This window comes from Dendrobates tinctorius, unplaced genomic scaffold, assembly GCF_039654945.1.
Source record: "Dendrobates tinctorius isolate UK_male_01 unplaced genomic scaffold, ASM3965494v1 ptg000003l, whole genome shotgun sequence".
Lineage (NCBI taxonomy): Eukaryota > Metazoa > Chordata > Amphibia > Anura > Dendrobatidae > Dendrobates > Dendrobates tinctorius.
The window spans coordinates 2,725,004-2,745,352 of NW_027361671.1; the positions used below are offsets into that span (position 1 = coordinate 2,725,004).

The 20,349-nt window shown below is 45.6% G+C and overlaps 1 protein-coding gene across 2 annotated transcripts in view; it reads left to right on the forward strand.

The window, feature by feature from the left end:
- RASGRF2 (Ras protein specific guanine nucleotide releasing factor 2) overlaps positions 1–20,349 on the forward strand; it is a 469,786-nt gene that overhangs the window by 432,343 nt on the left and 17,094 nt on the right. For both annotated transcript variants that reach the window (XM_073581445.1, XM_073581523.1), the window contains exon 26: positions 6,310–6,378. In XM_073581445.1, the coding sequence (XP_073437546.1) occupies positions 6,310–6,378 (69 nt within the window). The remainder of the gene's footprint in view (positions 1–6,309; positions 6,379–20,349) is intronic.

Sequence of the window (20,349 nt, forward strand, 5' to 3'; positions counted from 1 at the left end):
GAAGATGTTAAGCCGACGCTGCGGACAGATCCTCTGGGACAGATGGTGGGGTGCAGCAATGATGGTGTAGCCCTCCACAGTCAGGGCTGTAGTCCCAGGGCAGAGTAGATGAAGAGGGTAGGTGTTGAAGAAGAGGGTGTAGTGTTTGGCACAGAGATGTAGCAGTGCTGGAGAGTTTGCAGGAAGAAGGCAAGGACACAAGAGGGTGCAGTTTCTTTACCTTTATTTTGCTTGGCAAATGCAGTCCAGGGTCCAGAGTACAGATGGCACAGGAGCTGGCTAGCCTGGAAGCAACTTAGGAATCTCTCTAGGCAGATGGGTTGTGTAGTCTCCTTCCTAGCGCTTAGTGTTAGGTACTTGCAGTACTGTGTTACACTGAAGTTCCACTTGCTTATTCTCTTTAGAATTCCCTCGTATGGCAGACAGCTGTAGCCTTCTTCTTCTGGCTCACACGTCGCTGTTGTGCCTCTGAGTCTTATGTGGGAATAGAGCATTTACAGCTTTATATTCCTCCGGTTTCTGTTGCAAGACCATCAGTGTCCATACAGCCTTGGATACCGGGCTCCAGATCATGCGCTATAGCTGGGAATGAGCCTGAACTCTGCTCAATCTTCCAGCTCCTCTCTTCACATCCACACACGTTGCCCTCCTCACTCGAACTCCTAATTTCCCCTTCCTCTCCCCCCAGATAGCAGCTCTTCCTCCAGTTTTTGGGTTCAGAGCTCCCTCTGCTGGCCTGGAGTGGGAGCTGTGTTGTGTGTTGTAATTAACTGCCAGAGAGATCCTTTATTGCTTCTAAGCATGACGTCACACTCCCTAGGAGGAAGGCAATGCCACTGTGGCGACCATACTCCAGGGGGCACCGCACATGCACCGACCTATCTTCTTTTTTGTCAAAGACCCCCTCGCATACCTGCGCTGCAGGCGGAAGAGGATCATCGGAGAGAGGGTCTGGGAGGGCTCCTGGAAGTCTTTGGGCTGGAGCCCACAGTGCTAGCCATGCAGAGGATACGTCAGGCGGCAACCTGAAACGCCGCACCGGTCAGTAGCGCCATACCGCCCCCCCGATCGGCCGCGGCTTCGGACGGAAGTCCCGCCCCCGGGACCGCGCGTCACTTCCACCCACGCTGCACTGGGTGACGATAGAAATCGAGGCCCCGGCTTCAGAGCGCGGCTAGGCCGCAAAGCGGAAGTACCGCCCCTAGGCCCGTTTTCACAGGCTGGCGCGCACCGCAGATGTCGGCGCGTGATTTGGAGGAAGATCCACGTCGGGGGGGGGCGCAGGACTGGGGTAAGTGCCCGAGAGGCCACGCCACATAGACCCAGCAGCGGACAGATACAGCATGTCAGAGAAGGAAAAGATGCACACGTTCTTTTACGCTGCATGCATCTCTTGTCGGGCTGCGTTTCCGCGAGCGCAGAGCAAGCGTTTATGCGAAGCCTGCGATTCCAAACGCGTCCAGGAGCCCTCCCCTGCGACTGCGACCAATGTGTCAAATCCCCCGGAGTGGGCCCAATCACTGTCACAATCCATGGCGTCGCTTACGCGAGCAATAGAGTCCTTTCAAGCCCCAGATAAGGGAAGGGACTGTGGCTCGCTGTCTTTAGAAGGAACCTCCACCTCACTAGAGCCTCCGGCCTGCAGGGGTCGCTCTCACTCCAGGCAGACCCGGAGGAAATGAATCCACACGGTGTCACCCAGTCCATCCGGTGCCTTGGCATCCGTAAGCTCTGCTTCTCGCTCCCCGTCACCAGTAGTTGATAGCGAGCAGACATCGGATTGCGACTCTGATGAGCCCCTTGACCTGGATATTCCAGGGTCACGTGAAACAGTGGACAGCCTCATAGAAGCAGTCAATCAGACCTTGGGGATTGAGGATGATCCCGCAGCGGCTACGGGGCATAAGGTGGCATTTAAGCGAGTGAAGCGCCCGCACAGAATTTTATTCCCCTCACCATGAGTTTGAGGACATAGTGCAGCGGAATAGAGAACGTCCAGACCAGCATTTCTCGGGTCAAAAGGCACTCGAAACAAGGTATCCCATTTGCTCCGGACCTCCGTAAAAAATGGATGGAATCCCCGATAATGGATCCGCCAGTTTCACGCCTGGCAACTAAGACCCTGTCATCTGTCTCTAGTGTTTCCTCGATTAAGGATCCCACGGACCGCCTTATTGAGAGCTTAGCTCGGTCAGTATATGAGGCGTCAGGGTCTGCACTCGCTTCCTCGTTCGCAGCAACTTGGGTAGCTAAGGCCATGATATCATGGTCAGAAACATTAAACAAGATCGCGCAGGAACAGGATCTACCTGCAAAGATTTCGGCGGTCGCAGGTCAGATGGCGATGGCCGGAGACTACGTAATTAATGCGTCTTTGGATGCGGCCAATTGTTCGGCATTTGCTGCCGCTAATGCAGTCTCTATCAGAAGAGCCCTGTGGTTGAGGACATGGCGAGCCGATTCTACTTCTAAGAAGTCCTTGACTTCCCTGCCTTATCAGTGTGGCCGCCTATTTGCGGAAAAGTTGGACCAACTTATCTCCGACTCCACAGGAGGAAAGAGCGGGTTTCTCCCTCAACAAAAGGTCAAGCCGCTTTTTCGTCACCCTTTTCAGGCACGTTTTTGGGCCTTTCGCAACCCCGGGTGGACTACAGGGCCCAATTCCGCCGCCTCGGGCCTCCCCAACCAGGATAGGGAGCGGCAGGTCTCATATAGAGCCAACCCATTGGGGAGAATGTGTGGTCAACAGGCCAGATCGAGAGGATCCAGATCCCAAAGATCATCAGCCAAATGACTTGAGGCCTTTACCAGACGACACCAGCAGGGTGGGCGGCCGCCTACTCTGGTTTCACCACGTCTGGGCCAACGTCGCTCACGATGCATGGGTAGAAGAATTGGTGTACTCAGGTTGCAAAATAGAATTTGTCAGATGCCCTTCAAGACGGTTTTTTCTTTCCCTGCTTCCCAGGATAGATGCCCAGGCAAGGGCTCTATTGGGAGCCATCAAATCGCTCCAGCACAATGGAGTCATTATTCCAGTGCCGGAACACGAAAGAGCTCAGGGATTCTATTCCAACCTCTTTGGGGTTCCCAAAAAGGACGGGTCGGTCAGGCCTGTGTTGGACCTGAAGCTTCTGAACAGATTCGTCAGGATCAGACATTTTCGGATGGAGTCTCTCCATTCAGTCATATCGGCCATGGAGCAGGGAGAATACTTGGCCTCAATAGACATCCAAGATGCATATCTGCATATTCCCATTTTTCCTCCTCATCAGAGGTTCCTACGCTTCACCATCAACGATCAGCATTTTCAGTTCGTAGCGCTACCCTTCGGGCTAGCCAAGGCTCCCAGAGTGTTCACAAAGGTTATGGCAGTTGTCATGGCCATAATGCATTCTCGAGGCATAGTCGTCTTGCCTTATCTGGACGACCTCTTGGTCAAAGGCCCTTCAATACGAGCATGCGAGGAAAATGTCAGCATCACGCTGGATACTCTTGCCCGCTTAGGGTGGTTAGTCAATGCGAAGAAGTCATCCCTTGTGCCAGCTCAGAAGATCTCCTTCTTGGGAATGATCTTCGACACTTGCCAAGGGTTGGTGATTCTCCCTCAGGTAAAGGTACTGGCTCTCCAGCAGGGAGTCCGGGCACTTTGCCAACCAGTCCCTCATACCATCCGATCTGGGATGAGGATTCTAGGAAAAATGGTGGCAGCAATGGAAGCGATACCTTTCGCCCAGTTCCATCTTCGCCCCCTGCAGCACGCCCTCCTGTCAGCTTGGGACAAGAACCCTTTCACGCTCGATCGGCAGTGTCGTCTGTCCTCTCAGGTCAGACAGTCTCTCGGATGGTGGATAACCAGTTTCTCTCTGACCCAGGGGAAACCATTTCCCCCAGACCATTGGCTGGTGGTGACAACCGACGCTAGTCTCCTCGACTGGGGAGCGGTGTTTCACCACCACACAACCCAGGGACGGTGGTCGCCACAGGAGGCACGCCTCCCGATCAATTTATTGGAGATACGAGCAATTCAGCTGGCACTCCAGAAGTTTCATCACCTCCTAGCAGGCCGCCCTGTCCGAATTCAATCGAACAATGCCACGGTGGTGGCTTACATAAATCACCAAGGGGGCACTTGCAGCAGAGCAACCATGCGCGAGGTAGGGCATGTTCTTCAGTGGGCTGAAACAAACCACTCGGTGATTTCAGCAGTTCACATCCCGGGCATGGAAACCTGGGCAGCAAACTTTCTCAGCCAGAGGGTCTTGCGTCCGGAGAGTGGTCTCTACATCCCCAAGTCTTCCAGCAGATTTGTCAGCGGTGGGGAACACCGGATGTGGACCTGATGGCTTACAGAGTGAACGCCAAGGTGCCCACATATGTCGCTTGGGCTAGGGACCCGCAGGCAATCGCGGTAGATGCGTTTCACCTCCCATATCTCTTTCCCCCGCTGCCATTACTTCCGAGAGTCGTCAAGACGGAAGGTGTGCCGGCCATCCTGCTGGCCCCAGATTGCCCCCGTCAAGCGTGGTACGCAGACCTAATGCTGCTACTCGCCGGTGTCCCTTGGCGTCTACCAGAGCGCCCGGATCTACTTTCTCAAGGGCCAATTTGCCACCCGAACTCAGGGGCCCTGTGTTTGACAGTGTGGCCGTTGAATCTTGGATTCTAACCCAGGCACGGTTCGGGAGCAAGGTGGTTGCTACAATGATTAGCGCCCGGAAGCCTGCTTCAGCACGAGTTTACCACCACACCTGGAAGGTGTTCTTCGCTTGGTGTCGAGGCCGTGGTATTTCTCCGCTGAGATTCTCGATCCCCAACATCTTGGCTTTTCTCCAGTCAGGCCTAGACTCGGGCTTGGCCCCGAGTTCCCTCAGGAGACAAATATCAGCCTTATACGTTTTGTTCCAGCGCAGAATTGCTACCAATTTGCAGGTGAAGACTTTTATCCAGGAAGTCTCCCATTTGGTACCTCCCTATAGGACGCCTGGGACCTTAACCTGGTACTAAGTGTTCTGCAGGAAGCTCCATTTGAACCACTGCAGGATGTGTCTTTGAGGTACCTTTCCTGGAAAGTGGTGTTCCTGGTGGTCATCACTTCTATCAGGCGGGTCTCGGAGCTGGCGGCCCTATCCTGCCGAGCTCCGTTCCTCACTTTCCATAAGGATAAGGTGGTGATCAGACCAGCCCCTCCTTTTCTCCCGAAGGTCGTGTCCTCATTTCACATTAATGAGGATGTTGTCTTGCCTTCTTTTTGTCCAGCACGGTGCACCGTGTGGAAAAGGCTCTTCACACGTTAAACCTGGTAAGAGCTCTCTGGAGGTACGTGTCGAGGACGGCGCCCATTTTTCAGACGGACACGCTGTTCGTGCTCCCTGAAGGGCGCAGTAAGGGACTCGCTGCCTCAAAATCGACCATAGCCAGATGGATTCGTTTGACTAATTAGGAGTCCTACCGCATTAGAGGCACGCCGATTCCAGCAGGGATCGGAGCGCACTCTACTCGGCCTGTGGGCTCCTCTTGGGCGCTTTGGCATCAAGCTTCGACGGAACAGGTTTGCAAGGCAGCAATCTGGTCCAGCCTGCACACATTTGCCAAACATTACAATATCCATACTCAGGCCTCGGCGGATGCGAGCCTGGATAGAAGGATTCTCCAAGCAGCGGTGGTGCACCTTTAAACAAGAGGTGTATGTAGCTTGGATCGGTGAGTCAATCTCCCACCCAGAGACTGCTTTTGGACGTCCCACAGTCTCTGTGTCCCCCAATGAGGCGAAGGAGAAACATGGAGTTTTGTGAGAACTCACCATAAAATCCTTTTCTCTGTGACGCTCATTGGGGGACACAGCACCCACCCTATTAGCCAGTTGGTTCTTGTTTTGTTTAAATTAATATATGTTTACTTATTTGATATAGGGGTGGTGTTTTTCGTTGGACATGTTGTACCTGTATTAAGGCTGATTTTGTTGTCCTCCTACTGCTTTGGCACCAAACTGATTTCCGCCCGCAATAGGGGCGAGGGTGTATACTGCGGAGGAGGAGCTAACCTCTTTTTTTCACTTAGTGTCAGCCTCCTGCCGGCAGAAGCATACACCCACAGTCTCTGTGTCCCCCAATGAGCGTCTCGGAGAAAAGGATTTTACGGTGAGTTCTCACAAAAATCCATGTTTCAATTATAATATGCTAGTTTCCCAATTTCACTGGTGTTTTAATATGTCACTTTTTATTGGTTTGAAAAGTTTACAGCAGTAAAGGTTTTACAAACCGCCTCATTTATTTGGAAATATTTTTAATTTTTGTTTTTCTTCTACAGATATCACATATTATTCGAGAAATTCGACAGTTCCAACAGACCCCATACCGGATAGAACACCAGCCTAAGGTAACGATCACCCAGTAAACACTGCACTTCACATACACGGAAAAAGACAGAGAGAGAGGCGGGCGCCTCCAATTTTTTCCTTATGTACATACAGCACTATACATTATTATTATAGCACCATTTATTCCATGGTGCTATACCTGTGAGGATGGGTATCCATAATAAAAAACAAGTACAATAATCTTAACCCCTTCATTACCAAGGGTGGTTTGCACGTTAACTCCCGGGACAATTTTTACAATTCCGACCACTGTCCCTTTATGAGGTAATAACTCTGAAACGCTTCCATGGATCCCAGTGATTCTGACAGTGTTTTCTCGTGACATATTGTACTTCATGTTAGTGGTAAAATTTCATTCAAATAACTTGCGTTTATTTGTAAAAAAAAAAAAAAAAGGGAAATTTCCAAATTTGAATTTTTATACCCTTAAATCAGAGATACAGCACACAAAAAACTTGATATGTAACATTTCCCACATGTTTACTTTACATCAGCACAATTTTGGAACCAAAATTTTTTTTTGTTAGGAAGTTATAAGGGTTAAAAATTGACCAGCGATTTCTCATTTTTACAACTCCATTTTATTTTTACGGACCACATCACATTTGAAGCCACTTTGCGGGGTCTGTATGATAGAAAATACCCAAAAGTGACACCATTCTAAAAACTGCACCCCTTACGGTGCTCAAAACCACATTCAAGAAGTTTATTAACCCTTTAGGTGCGTCACAGGAATTTTTTGAATATTTAAAAAAAAAATGAACATTTAACTTTTTTTCACAAAAAAATACTTCAGGTTCAATTTTTTTTATTTTACCAACGGTAACAGGAGAAATTGGACTGCAAAAGTTATTGTGCAATTTGTCCTGAGTACGCTGATACCTGATATGTGGGGGGGAACCACTGTTTCGGCGCATGGCAGAGCTCAGAAGGGAAGGAGCGCCGTTTGACTTTTTCAATGCAAAATTGGCTGGAATTCAGATCGGACGCCATGTCGCGTTTGGAGAGCCCCTGATGTACCTAAACAGTGGAAACCCCCCACAAGTGACTCCATTTTAGAAACATGACCCCCCAAGGAACTTATCTAGATATGTGGTGAGAACTTTGAACCCACAAGGGCTTCACAGAAGTTTATAACGTACAGCGGTACAATTAAAAAATCATATTTTTTCCACAAAAATGATATTTTCACCCCCAATTCTTATTTTTCCAAGGGTATCAGGACCCTAAAAGTTATTGTGCAATTTGTCCTGAGTACGCTGATACCCCATATGTGGGGGTAAACCACTATTTGGACGCATGGCAGAGCTCGGAAGGGAAGCAGCGCCATTTGACATTTTTGGCTGGAATTGAGATCGGACACCATGTCGCGTTTGGAAAGCCCCTGATGTACCAAAACAGTGGAAACCCCCCACAAATGACACCATTTTGGAAACTAGACCCCCCCAAGGAACTTATCTAGATGTGTGGTGAGAACTTTGAACCCCCCAGTGCTTCACAGAAGTTTATAACGCCCGGGCATGAAAATAAAAAAAAATGTTTTTCCACAAACATGATCAATTAGTCCCCAATTTTTTTTATTTTCCCAAGGGTACCAGGAGAAATTGGACCCCAAAAGTTGTTGTCCAATTTGTCCTGAGTACATTGATACCTCATATGTGGAAGAAAACTACTGTATGGACACACATCGGGGCTTGGAAGGAAAGTAGTGACGTTTTGGAATGCAGACTTTGATGGAATGGTCTGCGGGTGTCATGTTGCTTTTGGAGAGCCCTTGATGTACCTAAACAGTGGAAACCCCCCACAAGTGACCCCATTTTGGAAACTAGATCCCCTAAGGAACTTACCTAGATGTGTGGTGAGCACTTTGAACCCCCAAGGGCTTCACAGAAGTTTATAATGCCTGGGCATGAAAATAAAAAAAATTGTATTTTTTCTACAAACATGATCAATTAGTCCCCAATTTTTTTATTTTCCCAAGGGTACCAGGAGAAATTGGACCCCAAAAGTTGTTGTCCAATTTGTCCTGAGTACGCTGATACTTCATATGTGCGAGAAAACTACTGTATGGGCACACGTCGGGGCTCAGAAGGGAAGTAGTGACGTTTTGGAATGCAGGCTTTGATGGAATGGTCTGCAGGTGTCATGTGCGTTTGGAGAGCCCCTGATGTACCTAAACTATTGAAACTCCCCACAAGTGACCCCATTTTGGAAACTAGACCCAGCACGAAACTTATCTAGATGTGTAGTGAGCACTTTGGACCCCCAAGTGATTCACAGAAGTTTATAACGCCCGGGCGTGAAAATAAAAAAATCATTTTTTTCCCCAAAAATGATATTTTTGCCCCCAATTTTTTATTTTCCTAAGGGTAACAGGAGAAATTGGACCCCAAAAGTTGTTTTGCAATTTGTCCTGAGTAGGCTAATACCCTATATGTGGGGGTAAAACACTGTTTGGGCGCATGGCAGAGCTTGGAAGGGAAGGAGCACCATTTGACTTTTTCAACGCAGAATTGGCCGGAATTGAGATCCGACGCCATGTTGCATTTGGAGAGCACCTGATGTACCTAAACAGTAGAAACCACCAATTCTAACTCCAACCCTAACCCCAACACACCCCTAACCCTAATCTCAGCCCTAGCCCTAACCCTAGCCCTAACCCTAATGGGAAAATGGAAGAAAATATACATTTTCTTTTAATTTTATTATTTTTCCCCAGCTAAGGGGGTGATAACGGGGGGTTTGATTTACTATTTATGGCGGTTTTTATATTTGGCAGCTGTCACACGCTAAAAGACACTTTTTATTGTAAAAATAGTTTTTGCATCACCACATATTGAGAGCTATAATTTTTCCGTATTTTGACCCACTGAGTCATGTGAGGTCTTATTTTTTGCGGGACGAGTTGACGTTTTTATTGGTATCATTTTCGGGCACGTGACATTTTTTGATCGCTTTTTATTCCGATTTTTGGGACGCAGAATGAACAAAAACCAGCGTTTCATGAATTTCTTTTGGGGGGTGCGTTTACACCGTCCCGCGTGCGGTAAAATTGATAGAGCGGTTTTATTCTTCGGGTCTGTACGGTTACAGCGATACCTCATTTATGTCTTTTTTTATGTTTTGGCAGTTTTATGCAATGAAAACTATTTTATATAAAAAATAATTATTTTTGCATCGCTTTATTCTGCGAGCTATATCTTTTTTATTTTTTCGCTGATGATGCTATATGGTGGCGCGTTTTTTGCGGGACAAGATGACGTCTTCAGTGGTACCATGGATATTTATATGCGTCTTTTTGATCGCGCGTTATTGCACTTTTTGTTCGGCGGTATGATAATAAATCATTATTTTTTGCTTCGTTTTTTATTTTTAATTTTTAATGGGTTCGCTAAAGGGGTTAACTAATGGGACAGTTTTATAGGGCAGGTCGTTACAGACTCGGCGATACCAAATATGTGTGCTTTTATTGTTTTTTTTTTATTTCCAAAAAATGAATTTATTTGGGAATATTTTTTTTTTTTCTAATTTATTTAGCGATTTTTTTTAAATTATTTTTACACTTTTTTTAAAAAATTTTTTAACTTTATTAGGTTGTCCCAGGGAGGACATCACTGTCCTGTGACAGATCGCTGATCTGTCACATCACAGATCAGCAATCTGTCACAGGCATAGACGCAGACTTCCTCATGCCTGCGCTTACAGGCCCCCGAAGGTCCCCGTCACCATCTTGGATCTGGGGACCTGTAGGGAAAGAGACCCCCGCAGCAGTGCTGCACATTGCGCTGCTGTGGGGGGCTCAGGGAAGCACGGAGGGAGCCCCCTCCCTGCCGATGCTTCCCTTTAACCCCCGGTACACCGCGATCGTGTTTGATCGCGGTGTGCAAGGGGTTAATGTGTCAGGGGCGGTCCCTGACACATTGTGCCGGGTGTCAGCTGTGATAATCAGCTGACACCCAGCCGCGATCAGCGGCGCTCAACACGTGGGCTCCGCTGATCGCATTAGACGTAATATTCCATCCATGGGACTTAGGGCCCAGGTCACATGGATGGAATATTACGTCCAATGTAGGAAAGGGGTTAAACAATACAAGTCACGACTGGTACAGGAGGAGAAAGGACCCTGCCTGCGAGGGCTCATAATGTACAAGGGATGGGTGAGGATACAGTAGGTGAAGGTAGAGCTGGTCGTGTAGTGGCTTGGTCAATCGGTGGTTACTGCAGGTTGTAGGCTTGTCGGCAGAGGGAGGTCTTCAGGTTCTTTTTGAAGGTTTCCATGGTAGGCGAGAGCCTGATATGTTATGGTAGAGAGTTCCAGAGTAGGGAGGATGCGCGGGAGAAATCTTGTATCCGATTGTGGGAGGAGGAGATAAGAGGGGAGTAGAGAAGGAGATCTTGTGAGGATTGGAGGTTGCGTGCATGTAAGTACTGGGAGACTAGTTCACAAATGTATGGATAGCTAGTGTTTTGGTTGCAGTAGTCAAAGCGGGATGATGAGGGCATGGACTAGGGTTTTTGCAGATTCTTGGTTGAGGAATGTACGGATCCGGGAAATATTTTTGAGTTGAAGTCAGCAGGAAGTGGTAGGGGATATGTGGTTTAAAGGAGAGATCAGGGTCAAGGATTACCCCGAGGCAGCGAGCTTGTGGGACTAGGGACAGTGGGCAGCCATTTAATGGATAGGTCCATTGGGGGAGTCGAGTGAGAAGAGGGAAAGACAATGAATGCTGTTTTGTCCATATTAAGTTTTAGAAAATTAGTGGAGAAGAAGGATGAAATAGCAGACAGACATTGTGGGATTCTGGTTGTTACGGAGGTGATATCTGGTCCAGAGATGTAGATCTGTGTGTCATAAACATGGAGGTGATACTTAAAACCGTGAGATTCTATGAGCTATCCCAGTCCGAAGGTGTAAGTGGAGAAAAGCAGGGGCCCTATGGCTGAATGTGCAAAAAATAAAGGTAACCAGCTCACCTGCTTTCTTGGCTAGTAGTGGTGCGTGGAAGCTCGGATATTTCGTGAAGCCACATGTGGTGTAAATATTTTCAGTTGTTTCACACTTTCAAAACTATGAATTAACACATGTGGAATTATATAATTACCAAAAAAGTGTGAAACAACTGAAAATATGTCTTATATTCTAGGTTCTTCAAAGTAGCCACCTTTTGCTTTGATTACTGCTTTGCACACTCTTGGCATTCTCTTGATGAGCTTCAAGAGGTAGTCACCGGAAATGGTCTTCCAACAGTCTTGAAGGAGAGATGCTTAGCACTTGTTGGCCCTTTTGCCTTCACTCTGCAGTCCAGCTCACCCCAAACCATCTCGATTGGGTTCAGGTCTGGTGACTGTTGAGGCCAGGTCATCTGGTGTAGCACCCCATCACTCTCCTTCCTGGTCAAATAGCCGTTACACAGCCTGGAGGTGTGTTTGGGGTCATTGTCCTGTTGAAAAATAAATGATGGTTCAACTAAACGCAAACCGGATGGAATAGCATGCCGCTGCAAGATGCTGTGTTAACCATGCTGGTTCAGTATGCCTTCAATTTTGAATAAATCTCCAACAGTGTCACCAGCAAAGCATCCCCACACCATCACACCTCCTCCTCCATGCTTCACAGTGGGAACCAGGCATGTAGAGTCTGTTGTGAGTTCATTTTCCCCTTCGTCACTGAGGTCTGGTGAACTCCCTAGTCTGGTAAAGGAAGGTAATGAGCATGATTATCAGGCACCTGAACCTAATGATGATGACTGGCTGAGTGGAGTCACGGACTGGATATAAGGCTGCCGACGCCCTTCTGCCCTGCGGGTGATTTCTCTGTGGACTTCTAGGAGACCAGTCTGATTCCTGCTCCTCTAAAGCTAAGTTTTCTGCTTTGCCTTTTTGCATTTGTGTTTTGTTTTTGTTTGCCTTGCTTTTCTGGATTCTGCCATTCCCTGCTGGGGTGAGCTGAATCTCCTTTTGCCGGTTGCTCTGTCTTCAGAATATTCGTGAGTACTGACATAGTCTTTTTGAAGCCTAGCGTCTTCAGGGCCTTTTTCACTGTCAGTCTGTTGGCTCTTATTTTCATAGAGTTTTTCACGGATTGCAGACAGCAGCCTTCCTGTCCTTTCCTATCTAGTTAGCTTGGGCCCTGTCTTTGCTCAGTCTATTTTTCTGTCTGTGTTAGTGTTCTTTCTTCTTGCTTCACCGTCATTATATGTTGGGGGCTGCCTTTTGCTTTGGGGTCTGCTCTGGGGCAGTTTAGATTTCCCTTTCTGTCTTTAGGCTATATAGTCCTCCGGCTGTGATCGAGGGGTCTAGGGCATCGTAGGAACCCCCCACGGCTACTGCTAGTTGTGTTGATAGGTTCAGGGGTCTGCAATCCGATAGCTGCCAACTTCTCTGGTTTTCTGGACTTAGCTAGCATTTCTGTTTTGGCCTCCTACGGTGACTCATTCATAACAGAATCACCCGCCCTACCACAGATCCTAGGGTACTCAATAGCAGGAAAGAATTGTGTTTAAAAAAAAAAAAAGAGTGTGTATATTCTTTCCTCTATATCTCTGAGGCCGTAGGGGGAATTTTTTTTTTTCTCTCAATGGAGATAAAGCAATTGTCTGATCGTGTGGAGCAGCTCGCTGCGGAAGTGCGGGGAATTTCCGCCTACCTTGCTCATTCGCATGCTGTTGAACCAAAGATCCCTACACCTGATGTATTTTTTTGGGGATCGATCTAAATTTTTGAGTTTCAAAAGTAATTGTAAATTATTTTTTGCCTTGAAGCCTAACTCGTCAGGGAGCTCCGCGCAGCAGGTTAAAATTGTCATCTCTTTGCTGCGTGGCGATCCCCAGGATTGGGCATTTTCTTTGAAACCAGAGACTTTGAAGACTTAGGCAAGAAAGTGAAAGAACTGGGAGCGCAGGTGGTCTTCTCTTCCATCCTCCCAGTGGATGGCCATGGAACAAGGAGGTGGAATAAGATTCTGCAGGTGAACAACTGGCTACGTCGATGGTGCCGTCAGCAACGATTTGGATTTCTGGATCACGGAGTGAACTACTTATATGATGGACTACTTGCTAGAGATGGGGTGCACCTTACGAAGACTGGAAAGCATGTATTTGGAAGTCGCCTTGCTACACTTGTAAGGAGAGCTTTAAACTAGAACAACATGGGAAGGGAAGCAAAAGACCAGAAAAAGCCATACACCTGACAAATGCTATTGAGAACTCTGCTATTAGAAGTTGAAAGGAAGAACAAAGACGAAAGAATCTAATCAATAAAAATATTGGAGAAAGAGAAACCAATCACAAACTAAAATGTTTCTATACTAATGCACAAAGCATGGGCAACAAACAAGGAGAATTGGAACTACTAACACAGGAAAAGAAATATGATGTCATTGGAATCACTGAAACTTGGTGGGACGATACACATGATTGGAATACAAGACTAGAAGGATACAACTTATTTGCAAGAAACAGACTTGATAAACGAGGAGGGGGTGTCGCATTGTATGTTAGAAACGCGTATATCTGCACAGAGATTGAAGCTTCAGAGACGGGGAGTCCTGTGGAAACTGTTTGGGTTAGAATACAAGGACAGAACAATGGAAAGGACACCATTGTAGGCATTTACTACAGGCCGCCTGTGCAAGCTGAAAACATGGATGAACTCTTTATGCATCAAATGGCCAAGTTCTCCAAAAAATATGACATAGTTGTCATGGGAGATTTCAACTATCCAGAAATTTGTTGGGAATCTCTCTCAGGCAAAACTAACAGGTCAAGGAAATTCTTATCCTCTCTTGCTGACAACTTTATCTTCCAAAAGGTAAGGGAGAAAACAAGGGGAACTGCTACCTTGGATCTAATCCTTATAAACAGGGAGGAAATGGTTGAGGAGGTAAAAGTGGCTGGGACCCTAGGAGGTAGCGACCATGCTATTTTAGAATTTTGGATAACTAGAGGAGGAAGACCTGTGAAGACTCAGACATCAAGGTTAGATTTCAGAAAGGCAGATTTTAAGGGATTCAGAAAGAGAATTGGAGGGATCCAATGGCTGGATATCCTTAAAGACAAAAATGTCCAGGAAGGATGGGAAATCTTGAAAAATGAAATTCTCAAAGCACAGTTGTTAACAATTCCGAAAAGAGGGAAGAATAGGAAGCATTTGAGGAAACCAGGATGGATGAACACAGAACTTAAGCACATGCTAAAAAGGAAGAAAAAAATGTTTATAAAATGGAAGGAGGGAGGCATATCTAAAGAAGAATATAATGCGGTCTGCAGAACCTGCAGAGCACAAATCAGATTAGCTAAAGCTGAAAATGAATTGAGGCTTGCAAGAGATGTCAAAAGCAATAATAAAGGATTTTGGGGATATGTCAAAAGTAAAAGAAAAGTCAAAGATGCTATAGGATTTTTACAGGATGAAAATGATGAAATGGTAAGACAGGATGTTGAGAAGGCTGAACTTTTAAATTCCTATTTTGCATCTGTTTTCTCTCAGAAAGGAAATGTAACATCAACTGTTATTCACTGTCCTATTAAGGGAATAGAAGAATCCAGGATATCTATAAACAGAAAGATAGTGAGGAAACACTTAGCTAACCTAAATGAATTCAAGTCTCCAGGTCCAGATGAATTACTCCCCAGAGTACTGAAGGAGATAGCAGAAGAAATTTTTGAACCCCTCTCCATAATCTTTGAAAATTCTTGGAGAACAGGAGAAGTGCCAGAAGACTGGAGAAGAGCAAATGTTGTTCCTATCTTCAAAAAGGGGAAGAAGGTGGACCCAAGCAACTATAGGCCGGTGAGTCTGACTTCTATACCAGGAAAGATCTTTGAACAAATTATTAAACAACATGTATGTCAATGCCTGGATAAGAATGAAGTGATTAAACAGAGTCAGCATGGGTTTGTAACTAATATGTCATGTCAGACTAACTTAATTTCCTTCTATGACGGTATCACTGATTGGGTGGATCAAGGAAATGCTGTAGATATAGTATATCTTGACTTCAGCAAAGCATTTGACAAAGTCTCTCATACAATCCTTATTGAAAAAATGACTAAGTATGGAATGGACAAGGCAACTGTTAGGTGGATTCATAACTGGCTTAGTGATCGGACCCAAAGAGTGGTCGTAAATGGCTGCACATCCAGTTGGAAGAATGTCTCAAGTGGGGTACCACAGGGCTCTGTCCTGGGCCCTGTATTGTTCAACATCTTTATCAACGATTTAGATAAAGAAATTGAGGGTAAACTGATTAAATTTGCTGATGACACAAAGCTAGGAGGGATAGCTAATACTAGAGAAGAGAGAGAGAGGATTCAAAAAGATTTAAATAAACTGGAGAAGTGGGCAGCAACTAACAGAATGGTTTTTAACAGGGAGAAATGCAAAGTACTACATCTGGGCAATAAAAATGAAAAAAGCATATATAGAATGGGAGGAATAGGGCTAAGTGACAGCACATGTGAAAAAGACTTGGGTATACTAATAGATCACAGACTGAATATGAGTCAACAGTGTGATGCAGCAGCAAAAAAGGCAAATGCAATTCTAGGATGTATTAACAGAAGCATACAGTCTAGATCACGTGAAGTCATTATTTCCCTCTCCTCCTCTTTGGTCAGACCTCATCTGGAATATTGTGTCCAGTTTTGGGCACCACATTTTAAAAAAGACATCAACAAACTGGAGCAAGTTCAGAAAAGAGCGACCAGAATGGTGACCTGTCTGCAAACCCTGTCTTATGAGGAAAGGTTGCAGGATTTGAGAATGTTTAGTTTGCAAAAGAGAAGACTGAGAGGAGACTTAATAGCTGTCTACAAATATATAAAAGGGCTGTCACATTGTAGAAGGATCAACTTCATTCTCATTTGCACAAGGAAAGACTAGAAGCAATGGGATGAAACTGAATGGGAGGAGACACAGATTAGATATTAGAAAAAACTTTTTGACAGTTAGAGTGATCAATGAGTGGAACAGGCTGCCACAAGAAGTGGTGAGTTCTCCTTCAATGGAAGTCTTCAAACAGAGGCTGGACAGACATCTGACTGGGATGATTTAGCGAATCCTGCTTTGAGCAGGGGGTTGGACCAGATGGCCCAGGAGGTCCCTTCCAACTCTACGATTCTATGATTCTATGATTCCGTGATTCAGATGATCCTATTCTGACTAATGTGAACGCATTCTTTCAAGCCTTGGGGTTGTTGTATGACGAACCTAATGCTATTGATCAGGCTGAAAAGACCCTGTTGGCATTGAACCAGGGTCGAGATTCTGCTGAGTTGTACTGTCAAAAGTTCCGAAAGTGGGCGGTCCTTACTACCTGGAATGATAATGCCTCGGCTGCTCTCTTTCGGAAGGGTTTGTCAGAAGTCGTAAAAGATACTATGGTGGGATTTCCTGTGCCCTCTGGTCTGGATGATTCTATGTCATTAGCCATTCAGGTTGATCGGCGTTTACGTGAACGCAGGATTGCACGAGAGGTGTTGCCACCGCTTGAACAGACGTCTGAACCTATGCAATGTGATAGAGTTTTGTCCAGGGCGCAACGTCAGGAGTTCAGAAGGCGTAATAAGCTGTGTTTTTTCTGTGGAGATGCCTCGCATATTATTTCTGTTTGTCCTAAACGAGAGAAACGCTTTGCACACACGTTTTCTGTTGGTGGTGTTCAACCTAAGTTTCTTCTGGCAATTACTCTGATCTGCTCTCTGTCCACATTTTCCGCCAAGGCTTTTGTGGATTCGGGAGCAGCGCTAAACCTAATGGACTTGGATTTTGCTAAACGTTGTGGATTTCCGATGACACCTCTGCAGACGCCTATCCCTTTGAGGGGGATTGATGCTACTCCTTTGGCGAAAAATAAACCTCAGTTTTGGACCCAGGTGGTCATGCGGGTCGCCCCAGACCATCAAGAAAATTGCAGATTTTTGGTGTTGCATGGTCTGCATGATGTCGTTGTTCTGGGGTTTCCCTGGTTGCAAATTCATAATCCAGTTTTGGATTGGAAATCTGTGTCTGTGGTGAGTTGAGGTTGTCGGTGTGCCTTTAGTGAGGCTCCGGTTTTTTTCCACCTCTCCTCAGTCGCATGATGTTCCTGACTATTTGGCGGACTTTTATGATGTATTTAGTGAGAATGAGTCTGCATCTTTGCCTCCTCATAGGAGTTATGACTGTGCAATTGAACTGAGCCCGGGGTGTAAATTTCTCAAGGGTCGGCTCTTCAATTTATCTGTACCCGAGCACGAGGCTATGCGATCCTATATTAACCCCTTCACTACCAAGGGTGGTTTGCACGTTAACTACCGGGCCAATTTTTACAATTCTGACCACTGTCCCTTTATGAGGTCATAACTCTGGAACGCTTCCATGGATCCCGGTGATTCTGACATTGTTTTCTCGTGACATATTGTACTTCATGTTAGTGGTAAAATTGCATTCAAATAACTTGCATTTATTTGTGAAAAAAACGTAAATTTGGCGAAAATTTTGAAAATTTCGCAATTTTCCAACTTTGAATTTTTATGCCCTTAAATCACAGCGATACGGCACACAAAAAACTTAATACATAACATTTCCCACATGTTTACTTTACATGAGCACAATTTTGGAACCAACATTTTTTTTTGTTAGGAAGTTATAAGGGTTAAAAATTGACCAGCGATTTCTCATTTTTGCAACACCATTTTATTTTTAGGGACCACTTCACATTTGAAGCCACTTTGAGGGGTCTATATGATAGAAAATACCCAAAAGTGACACCATTCTAAAAAATGCACCCCTTAAGGTGCTTAAAACCACATTCAAGAAGTTTATTAACCCTTTAGGTGCGTCACAGGAATTTTTTGAATATTAAAAAAAAAATGAACATTTAACTTTTTTTCACAAAAAAAATACTTCAGGTTCAATTTTCTTTATTTTACCAAGGGTAACAGGAGAAATTGGACTGCAAAAGTTATTGTGCAATTTGTCCTGAGTACGCTGATACCTGATATGTGGGGGGGAACCACTGTTTTGGCGCATGGCAGACCTCAGTAGGGAAGGAGCGCCGTTTGACTTTTTCAATGCAAAATTGGCTGGAATTCAGATCGGACGCCATGCCGCGTTTGGAGAGCCCCTGATGTACCTAAACAGTGGAAACCCCCCAAGTGACCCCATTTTGGAAACTAGACCCCCCAAGGAACTTATCTAGATATGTGGTGAGAACTTTGAACCCACAAGGGCTTCACAGAAGTTTATAACGTACAGCGGTACAATTAAAAAATCATATTTTTTCCACAAAAATGATCTTTTCACCCCCAATTTTTATTTTTCCAAGGGTAACAGGACCCTAAAAGTTATTGTGCATTTTGTCCTGAGTACGCTGATACCCCATATGTGGGTGTAAATTACTATTTGGGCGCATAGCAGAGCTCGGAAGGGAAGCAGCGCCATTTGACGTTTTTGGCTAGAATTGAGATCGGACACCATGTCGCGATTGGAAAACCCCTGATGTACCAAAACACTAGAAACCCCCCACAAATGACACCATTTTGGAAACTAGACCCCCCAAGGAACTTATCTAGATGTGTGGTGAGCACTTTGAACCCCCCAGTGCTTCACTGAAGTTTATAACGTACAGCAGTACAATTAAAAAATCATATTTTTTCCACAAAAATGATCTTTTCACCCTCAATTCTTATTTTTCCAAAAGTAACAGGACCCTAAAAGATATTGTGCAATTTATCCTGAGTACGCTGATACCCCATATGTGGGTGTAAATGACTATTTGGGCGCATGGCAGAGCTCGGAAGGGAAGCAGTGCCATTTGACGTTTTTGGCTGGAATTGAGATCGGACACCATGTCGCGTTAGGAAAGCCCCTGATGTACCAAAACAGTAGAAACCCCCCACAAATGACACCATTTTGGAAACTAGACCCCCCAAGGAACTTATCTAGATGTGTGGTGAGCACTTTGAACCCCCCAGTGCTTCACTGAAGTTTATAACGTCCGGGCGTGAAAATAAAAAAATCGTATTTTTTCCACAAACATCATCTTTTAGTCCCCATTTTTTTATTTTCCCAAGGGTAACAGGAGAAATTGGACCCCAAAAGTTGTTGTCCAATTTGTCCTGAGTATGCTGACACCCCATATGTGGGAGAAAACTACTGTATGGACACACGTCGGGGCTCGGAAGGGAAGTAGTGACGTTTTGGAATGCAGACTTTGATGGAATGGTCTGTGGGTGTCATGTTGCCTTTGGAGAGCCCCTAATGTACCTAAACAGTGAAAACCCCCCACAAATGATCCCATTTTGGAAACTAGACCCCCTGAGGAACTTATCTAGATGTGTGGTGAGCACTTTGAACCCCCAAGGGCTTCACAGAAGTTTATAATGCCCAGGCATGAAAATAAAAAAATCGTATTTTTTCCACAAACATGATCAATTAGTCCCCAATTTTTTTATTTTCCCAAGGGTAACAGGAGAAATTGGACCCCAAAAGTTGTTGTCCAATTTGTCCTGAGTACGCTGACACCCCATATGTGGGAGAAAACTACTGTATGGACACACGTCGGGGCTCGGAAGGGAAGTAGTGACGTTTTGGAATGCAGACTTTGATGGAATGGTCTGTGGGTGTCTTGTTGCCTTTGGAGAGCCCCTAATGTACCTAAACAGTGAAAACCCCCCACAAATGATCCCATTTTGGAAACTAGACCCCCTGAGGAACTTATCTAGATGTGTGGTGAGCACTTTGAACCCCCAAGGGCTTCACAGAAGTTTATAATACCCAGGCATGAAAATAAAAAAATCGTATTTTTTCCACAAACATGATCAATTAGTCCCCAATTTTTTTATTTTCCCAAGGGTAACAGGAGAAATTGGACCCCAAAAGTTGTTGTCCAATTTGTCCTGAGTACGCTGATACCTCATATGTGGGAGAAAACTACTGTATGGGCACACGTCGGGGCTCGGAAGGGAAGTAGTGACGTTTTGGAATGC